This window comes from Parambassis ranga, chromosome 17, assembly GCF_900634625.1.
Source record: "Parambassis ranga chromosome 17, fParRan2.1, whole genome shotgun sequence".
NCBI classification, from domain to species: Eukaryota; Metazoa; Chordata; class Actinopteri; family Ambassidae; genus Parambassis; species Parambassis ranga.
The window spans coordinates 22,542,748-22,552,595 of NC_041037.1; the positions used below are offsets into that span (position 1 = coordinate 22,542,748).

At 47.0% G+C, this 9,848-nt stretch overlaps 1 gene segment (V, D, J or C); it reads right to left on the reverse strand.

The window, feature by feature from the left end:
• Positions 1 to 3,423: 3,423 nt before the first annotated feature.
• On the reverse strand, positions 3,424 to 4,191 carry LOC114450390 (T cell receptor alpha variable 18-like; the record flags this gene model as incomplete). The annotated part of the segment is given in 2 exon segments: positions 3,424 to 3,731; positions 4,016 to 4,191. Coding segments are annotated over 2 exon segments (351 nt in total), but the record flags the coding sequence as incomplete, so codon positions are not given.
• Positions 4,192 to 9,848: the final 5,657 nt, after the last annotated feature.

The following is a 9,848-nucleotide window of genomic DNA, read 5'->3' on the forward strand; positions in this document are numbered from 1 at the left end:
TAGCAGGGCACACAGATCAGAACCGGGGCGGGAGGTGTCCTTGATGATGTTTTTGGCTCTGCTGCGGCAGCGGGAGGTGTAAATGTCCATCAGGGAGGGGACAGGGCAGCTGATGATCTTCTGTGCTGTCTTAACAACTCTCTCTAACCTCTCCCTGTCTGCTACAGTGCAGCTGCCGCACGAAACTGTGATGCAGTATGTCAGCAGGCTCGCAATGGATGAGCGGTAGAAGGTCAGCAGCAGGGCGGGTTTAGGTTGTGTTTCCTGAGGACTCTCAGGAAGTGTAGCTGCTGCTGAGCCTCCTTGATGATTGAGGTGATGTTCTCTGACCAGGAGATGTCCGCTGAGATGAGGACGCCAAGAAACCTGATGGTGTGGACCCTCTCCACACACTCTCCGTTGATGTAAAGGGGGGCTGGATCGGTGCTGTGCTTCCTGAAGTCGATGATAATCTCTCTGGTTTTCTTGGTGTTGAGAGCGAGGTTATTCTCAGAACACCAGGCTGCCAGCTTCAGGATCTCCTCCCTGTAGGCAGCCTCGTCACCTCTGGAGATGAGTCCGACCACTGTGGTGTCGTCAGCAAACTTGACAATGAGGTTGTCATTGTGTGCCGGGCTGTAATCGTGGGTGTAGAGACAGTACAGGAGGGGGCTCAGCACACGGTGTGTGGGTGGAGGAGAGGTGGGGGCCAAGTATCACAGTCTGGGGTCGGTTTGTGAGAAAGTCCTTTATCCAGGCACATGTGAGGGGAGGGAGACCAAGTGTTCAGTTTAGAGCATAGTCTGTCTGGGATTATTGTGTTGAAGGCAGAACTGTAATCCACAAAGAGCATCGGGACGTAGCTCTGCCACAGGCCAGACCGTTTCTCCTGAGAGGGGTGAATGCTGGGACTACTAGCAGGAAGAGGTGGTCTGAGAAGCCAAGATGCTGAGGGGGCACAGCCCCGTAGTCCTGCTTTATGTTAGAATCCACATGATCAGGGGTGTTACGCCCTCTGCTGGGACAGTTCACATGCTGAGTAAAGCTTGGTAAAACAGTCTTTAAGCATGTTTGATGTGTGTTTACAGTGCTGTATAGGTGCTGAAAGGCTGAGCTAATGTTAGCATCAGGTGGACTGTAGACAGACTCACAACAGCTAGCTCTCTGAGCAGGTACAAGGTCTGACAGTGATGGAACTATAACAGAGAACCCAGAGAACTGACAGAGTGTGTGAGTCCCTCTAGTGGATGTTGTGGTTGTATTGTGTTGTCTTTGCTCCAAAGGTTTTTGTACAGAGTTGAGCTGTTTCCTGTCACTGTGGGCCTCACAGCACAGTAGTACACAGCAGAGTCTGTCACTGCAGCAGAGGACATCTGCATGTGGATTTGGCGTTTGTTGCTCACTGTAATTGACAGTCCAGGAACTGGATCCTTTAACTTTTCACCAGATCCCAAATGAGAGATCAGGAACTCTGGAGGTTTTCCTGCATATTGTCGATACCAGTAAAACTCATCACTACCAGCATCTCTGTCATAAGTGTAGGTCAGAGTCAGAGTGCTGCCTTCTAAAGTGGACTGCTGAGTCTGGACTGCAGTGAGTTGTTGACAGCTGACACCTAAAGGAAGAGATAATATGTTGTCAAAATCAGAAGCCCCTTCAGAGAACATTAGAACTGAAGTGTTTCTGCTGAATCTTACGTACCTCTGAGAACAGACAGCAACAGCAGAGAAAGTAGAAAACAGTCCAATGACAGCATGTTGAAGAAAGAGAATGTTTCTGCTTTGTGGATTGAACTCTGCTGAATCTGGAAGTTTCTCTCTCTTCTATAGATCAGTCCCAGCTCAGCTCCTCCCTCAGTGTCTCCGTCTCCTCTTTGTTCTGTCTCTTGTCTAGTTCCTCTTCCTCCTGGTTAACAGACTGCTAGCAGCACTCTGACTCTCTGTGAGGACCTTACATGTCATAAACCAGCTGACACACACACAGTAATGATGTAGTTCAACATATTTAGTGAAAACTTCAATCAGTGGATGAAATTCCTTCAAAGAGCCGATAGAACATCTGAAGATGATCACAGACACATCAGAGGATAAACAAGACAAAGTGCAGCAGGTTGACATCATGGTGTTAGGACTCCACCCACTGACCAACCGGGAGCTGCAGGAACATCTGCTTCAGGTCAGGGCCTGGCCATGTTCCACTTCTCCCCTGATCCCCTGGGACCCGTGGCCTACTTAGCCTGCCCTCTTCCTGGTTTTCGTTGCCAGATCGTGTTGTGGTTATGCCTTGCGTTCCAGCCTTGTTTCTCTCGGACTGCCTATGGTGTGTTTCACCTTTGTCTCAGACTCTGTTCCCTTTGGTCGCTCCCTGTCGGTACCTCTGCCTGTGGACTACCTTCTGGTTTTTCTGGCCTTGTTTTGGACTGGTGATTTCTCCTGCCTGCCCCCTTTTGTTACCCTTGCCTCACGGACTGTCTCACGGCTACTGGACTTCTAGCATGGACTATGTTGTTGCTTTGGTCAAGCCTGAACTGTTCTGGTGCCTCGTGGATTGCTTTCCTGTGTACCGACCCAGCTAGCCTGTTTTCTGACATTGTGTGCCGCTTCTGGGGCCCTGACATGTTTGTTTAATCCTGCTGTACAATCTGACCTCTGATGTTCAGTCAGTTAAATGTTCTGTGGAGTTCTCTGAGCAGTGGCTCAGTGGTATAGCAGGGTTGTCCAATAACCGGAAGGTTGGTGGTTCAATCCCAACTCCTCATTGTTGTGTGTCCTTGGGCAAGGCACTTTACCTGCATAGCCTCCAGTGTACTCACTGGTGTATGGCGCTCTTTCCTGGGCTGCCTTAAGCAATTTTCCCATTGTGGGACTAATAAAGGTTTCTTAATTAATTTGATGTGACTCTAGCAGACCCCCAGTCTGCTCGTGCTTGGTATGAAGTCAGACCTGTTTAAGGTGGATGTGGAGCTCCACCAGGGCTGCACCTTGTCTCTGGTCTTGTTCATGACTTCCATGGATGGTGAGGTGTGCCCGTGGTGGGGAGGTCATATGTGGTGACCAGTGGGTCAAGGACAAGGAAAAGCAGGTTTCTCTGTAGTTCTCTAGCTCTAAGACCATGTCAGGAGGTCATCCACCCAGGAGAGTCTCAGTGTAGACCTGCTGCTCCTCCACACTGAGAGGAGCATGTTGAGGTGGTTCAGTCCTGTCATGTGGTCCCACTGTTTCCTGTCTTTGTCTTTTAATGTGACAGACATGGAGCAGGTCAGCTAACAGGATCATAACTGATGATGATGTTTCATCTCCTCTACAAACAATCTGAAGAGTCCACAGCAGACTGAATCCTGACAGTCTATACAGCTGTGACAGTGTGTGAGTCCCTCTAGTGGATGTTGTGGAGTATTGTGTTGTCTTTGCTCCAAAGGTTTTTGTACTGAGTTGAGCTGTTTCCTGTCACTGTGGGCTGCAGAGCACAGTAGTACACAGCAGAGTCAGACAGCTGAAGCTTCTGGATCTTCAGAGGAACTGATGTGTCTTTGAGTTCAGCATCAAATCTTGATTCCTTGGAGTCTCCTGGATCTTTGACTCCAGCCACTCGCATCACTATAGACTTTGGAAAGTCGTTCACTTCTTGTTTGTACCAGAACAAAGTGCGACCTGCACTGGTGGTCTTAAAGGAGCATCCAAGTGTGACGGTGTCTCCTTCAGCAGCAGTGACATCTCCCTCTTGCTGGGTCACTGAGTCTTGTCCTTTAGACTCTGGGGAAGAAGAGAAGATGCAGAGGAAGAGATGGATCAATAAAGATGATTGATGAAAGCAGAACAATCAGCAGCTTTAAAGAGTTCTCTCACATGTAGAACAGATGTCATTTTCAGGGATCATTGTCACTTTGAAGCATATAAGGTGTTTTCCAAGGTAACAGATGGCAGCAGAGATGATGTGCTGTGAGTGATCGTAGAATGAACATTCAGAGCTCTTCATGTAGAGCTCAGTAATGTCTTCAAGTGTTTGAAGAGGAAACATGTGCAGCTTTCTATCTTACCAAAGAAAAGAGCAGCAAGAAGAATCCACAGCCAATGTTCCATCTGTACAACAAGGTTTCAATCAACAGGAGGAGCAGCTGATGTTCCACATTCAGTCTGACAGCTGTTCTCTTCACAGCAGCACTTCTTACTGACAGAATGCTGCAACACAGCGCACAAGGAGTGCACCGCCTCCTGGATCATGTGGCCCTCTAGTGGAGCTACAAAGTGCACTTCAACAGTGTGGAGAAAAGGCTTCCAGCAGCTGCTCACTGTGTCCTTCTGTGTGTTTGTGCAGACACACACCTCCTACCAGATGCAGAGGTGAAACTATGCCTGATGTCATTGGTACTGCCAAGCTTAAACAAGCGGTGACTCTTGGTCTGGGGTCAGTTGCCCACAGGTTCGCCCATTTCAAAAGGCAGTGTTGTTTTGGTGGAGCCGCCCAAAGCTATCATCTATAAGAAAGACCTTATGGTTTGTCGTCGGTGTGCTCCATGAGTGGACCTCTCTGCTTGTGTTTGTGTGGACAAAGAGTGGGGAACTCAGAATTTGTGTGGATTACTGCTGGTTGAATGCACGCACGGTCAAGGATGCCCACCTGTTGTCGGATTGTGTCTTCAGTAGGCTTTGAGCACATGGGTTAAAGTTGGCCCCAAGAAATGTTTCCTTCTTAGTAGGAGTGTCTGATTTCTGGGTCAAGTGATTGATGAGAATGGGGTGTCAACTGACCCAGATGAGGTCTATACCATTGCTTCCTTCATGGAGGCTGACCTTGTGATGGAGGATGGTGTTACACCCTCTCAGAAGAAGATGACGGGGTGAAAAAGTGTAGGAATACAACTTACCACCCCATGGACAACAGGCACACTGACGGGTTCAACATGTTGATGAAGATTCTCAGTCATCCAGGTCATCATATGTAGAGAAGATTGAAGCAAGGTGTCTGGACTTGTAGAGTTTTCTTGAAGATGTTTCGCTGCTCATCCAAGCAGCTTCATCAGTTCTAACTGGATGTGGGTGGAAGATCAGTGTTGGCCTAATGTCACAGTTTGTGAGAAAGTCCTTGATCCATGCAGGTATGATGGTTGAAAGTCCAGATCTGTCCAGTTTTTGCACATGTCCGGATGATGGTGTTACATGCTGAACTCCAGTCTACAAACAGCATCCACACATAGATGTCTGTGAGTTCAAGGTGGTTCAGAGCTCGGTGGAGGCCGGGTGTTAACTCCTCTGCCCTGTTGGTGTCAACTCTAGCAGTCACTGGTAACTTGCACTTAATTGATCAGTGCTGACCATGTTGGTGGAAAAGCTTTGTGTGTGTGTGTGTGTGTGTGTGTGGGGGGGGGGGGGGGGGGGGGGTTCATTGAAGACATCATGTTGGATTAGTTCTGAGGACATACTGAAGACAGCTGAGAGGTGACCTTTGACCCCTGTTCTTTCAGCCTCCTTGTTGGTGTGATGAACTCAGTGTGTACTTAGAGCTGTGATCAGACAAAGTGCTCTGAAGAAGAGGAGCAGCTGTAACCACAGTGACTCTGATCAAACAGGAACCATCAGAATCCATCTGATATGAAGGTCTGTGGTTTGAATCCCACTTCCCTCCTCTTTGAAGAGGAGTCAGATATCTGTGTTCAGGTTTTTGTACAGCCTCTTCTACACTTTGTATCACTGTGTTTCTAGAGCACAGTAGTAGAGAGCTGTGTCTGCCAGCCTCACACCTCTGATGGTCAGTTCAGATGATGTGGACGTTGTTTTGGATTCATGGCGACTATCTGGAATTTGCTCTCTAGAACAATCCTTTGCTTCTTTCCAGACTATGAACTGAGGAGCCTGAAGGTCAGAATGATGTCTGTACCAGTAAAGGTCTGGACAGCTGCTCGATGTCTGATATGTACATGAGAGTGTGACGTTTTGTCCCTCTGTCCCGCTGACTTGTCTTTGTCCAGCAGAGATTGTGTCTCCAGCTGTCAGTCCTGGAAAAAGTAGAGAACATGAAGCCATTAGACTAACATTGTCCATGATGCTGAAAGGAGAAGACAGTGGAAAATGTCTCCTGGGTTACTGTGTGGACACAAAGAGCTCAGCTTGATGACAAAGACAGATGATTGCATGTGTCCAACATGGACATTTGTAAGTGCCAAAGACAAATGTCCAGTTGTAGAACAGCAGGCAGACATCTTTGATCCAGCTGCTCATAAACTCACCTATGAAGTGAGATGAAAACAAAAAGAGGTGAAGCAACATGTCTTTGGAGTTATTAAAGCAGACACACAGCACATCAACAATGTTCTTCCACTGCACTACAATGAGGCACAAAGAATGTCATTGGATGAGCTGAAGTTCAGTGGGCGGGGCCAATCACCTCTTGCTGTTATTGTTTCAGTTCAGCTCAGCCAATGAAATTCTTTAGTGCTTCCACAGCAGCTCTGTCTCTGTCTCTGATCTTTACTGCTTCATGTCTTTGTTGTCTTTGTCCTCAGTCCAATGACTGAAACATCAGTGGTTGAACAGTGTGTGAGTCCCTCTAGTGGATGTTGTGGAGTATTGTGTTGTCTTTGCTCCAAAGGTTTTTGTACAGAGTTGAGCTGTTTCCTGTCACTGTGGGCCTCACAGCACAGTAGTACACAGCAGAGTCTGTCACTGCAGCAGAGGACATCTGCATGTGGATTTGGCGTTTGTTGCTCACTTTAACTGAGAATCTGGACTTATTTTCTTCTTTTGTTCCATAATGAACGATCAGGAACTCTGGAGGTTTTCCTGCATATTGTCGATACCAGAAGAAGTAATCATCCAATGCAGCATCTCTGTTCAGAGTGTAGGTCAGAGTCAGAGTGTCTCCTTCCAAAGCCGTCACTTTATCTTTAAATGGTGTCAGTAAATCCTCAGAGGAGCCTGAAAACAACAAAGATATATTCAGCATGACATTTGGATTGGATTCTGGATCTTTAACTTAGTTCAGGAGTTTCAGAGTTCATCAGTTCAAACAACATCAGAATGTTTTCATGTCTATCGGCTCCTTTTCCATCTGGATCCATCTTTGGATGACTTACCAGTTTGAAAGGAGACCATCATCATCCAGATGAAAAGCAGGAACATTATTTCCAGCTGTGCTGAATGAACAACAGAGAGAACACAGCAGCTCTTCACTCCAACATGCAGCCTTTCATATTCAGCTGTGTAGCTCCGCCTTGCTGTGCTCTGTTTCCATTCAGGCTGATGGAAGCTGTAGAGATGACAGTGATGCTGCAGCATCATCATCCAGGGAGCTCAGACTAAGTATTAACTATCATTTACACAGGTACACTGCAGTGTGAGTCCAGAGGGACTGTCTGTGGACGCTGCAGCTCTGAACTCATTCATTGTGCTGCTGTTTGGGGTCTTTGGGGAGCGGCTCTATAGCAGAAGACTTAGAGCTGTGTGGGACTGTTTGCTGTGTGAGGGAGCTGTTAAAGACGTCTGTGCACCTCTGCCAGCTGTTCAGTACAGGCCCTGAGTCCTACAGGGGTTCACCAAGCTGCAGCCGTGCTGCAGTAAAACTGGTTTAAGTAGGAAGAGTTGATGTTGGCAGCTTGAACAGTGAAGTCCTGCAGTTCAATCAGGACAAACTCAGGAGTGAGTGCACATTGTTTGTTAAGATAAGATAAGATAAGATAAGATAAGATAAGATAAGATAAGATAAGATAAGATAAGATAAGATAAGATAAGATAAGATAAGATAAGATAAGATAAGATAAGATAAAACTTTAATAATCCTGAAGGAAATTCTTGTGCCAGAGGTATCAAGTTACATTAAATGCAGTTAAGTACAGAGTATAAGTGTCACTATAATCCAAATCAGAGTACAGTACGCAGTATGGGCACAATATCAGAATCAGAATCAGAAATACTTTATTGATCCCAGGGGAAATTGCTTTCATTCCAGGTGCTCCATGTATGCTCAAAAAAGACAGAAATACAAATAAGGTAAAATACTAAGTGTAAAATAAGAATAAAACCTAATAAATTCTAAACAATAATAAACATTCAAGTCAAATCCTGGCAAGTGAAGACTAAAGTCATATATAATACAACTTGTACCGTGTGCAGTAAAATCTTGTCTGAATAAATCCAATATGGATAAGATTACAAGACAGTGTGTTCTGGTCTCAGAGGGAGGTGTTGTACAGTTTGATGGCCACAGGAAGAAAGGACCTCCTGTGGCGCTCAGTGGTGCATTTAGGAGGGATCAGTCTGGCACTGAACGTACTCCTGCACTTCAGCAGCACGTGGTGTAGAGGATGGAAGCTGTTCTCCAGGATCCCCTGCAGCTTAGACAGCATACTTCTGTCTGACACTGCTGTCAGGGAGTCCAGTTCCACCCCCACCACATCCCCGGCCCTTCTGATCAGTTTGTTGAGTCTGTTTGTGTCTGCTGCTTTCAGTCTGCTGCCCCAGCACACAACAGCAAACAAAATGGCACTGGCAACCACAGACTCATAAAAAATCCTCAGCATAGTCTGACAGATGTTAAAGGACCAGAGCCTCCTCAGAAAATAGAGGCGGCTCTGGCCCTTCTTGTAGAGGGCTTCAGTATATATGATACATATATGATACATGGATACAATATGGAGATATAAGGTGCTAAGTAAACATAATATAGACCAGTGGAGGGAATGACAGTGATGCATGACATGATTATCTAGCTCCTCTCCCTACAGAAAGGGGAGGAGTTATACAGTCTGATGGCCACTGGCAGGAAGGACCTCCTGTGGCGTTCTGTGCTGCTCCTCGTAGTCTCAGTCTACCGCTGAATGTGCTCCTGTAGGACAGCAGTGTGTCGTGCAGGGGGTGAGACGTGTTGTTACGAATACTGAGGAGTTTCCTCAGTGTCCTCCTCTCTGTCACCTCCACCACAGACTCCAGCTCCACTCCCAGGACAGAGTCAGCCTTCCTAATGAGCTTGTTTAGTCTGTTGGTGTCGGCCGTCTTCATCCTTCATCCATCCAGCACACTACAGTGTAGAAGATGACGCTGGAGATCACCGAGTGGTACAACATCTGCAGCATGGTCTGGCAGACGTTAAAGGACCTGAGTCTCCTCAGTAGATACAGGCGACTCTGTCCCTTCCTGTATATTGCCTCTGCATTTGTGGACCAGTCCAGTTTGTGGTCAATGTGGACACCCAGGTATTTGTAGCTGTCCACAATGTCCACGTTGGTACCTTTGATGCTGACCGGGTTTGGGAGCGTCTGGTGCTTCCTGAAGTCCACCACCAGCTCTTTTGTCTTTGTGACATTCAGCTGCAGGTGGTTTTGTCCGCACTACTCCACGAAGCAAAAAAAATAATAATTGAAACCTTTATTAGTCCCACAATGGGGAAATTGCTTAAGGCAGCCCAGCAAAGAGCACCATACACCAGTGAGTACACTGGAGGCTATGCGGGTAAAGTGTCTTGCCCAAGTACACACAACAGTGACTAGGGAGGAGTTGGGATCACCAACCTTTCGGTTACGGGACAACCCTGCTATACCACTGTGCCACTGCTGCCCACAAAAACTGATCAATACAAAGGTGAAAATGTGTTTTTGGTGTTTAGACCCTGATGTGATGACAGGTGATGTGAGGTTTGAGGGAGGAGGTGAGGAGAGGGAACAAACATCTCCTGGGCTCTAGACCTGGTGGTGGTGGTGGTGAAGGATGGGGCTGGAGATGAGGGCTTGGCCTGACATTTAAGACCTGAGACCTGTTCCAGAGGAGGGTGTTGATCCAGAGGACCAAGAAAGACATTTATTCAGAGCATTTAACCACTGTTCTCCACTCACACTGCTTCTGAGCTAGCTTCAAACCATGTTAGCTCAGGCTAAATCCATG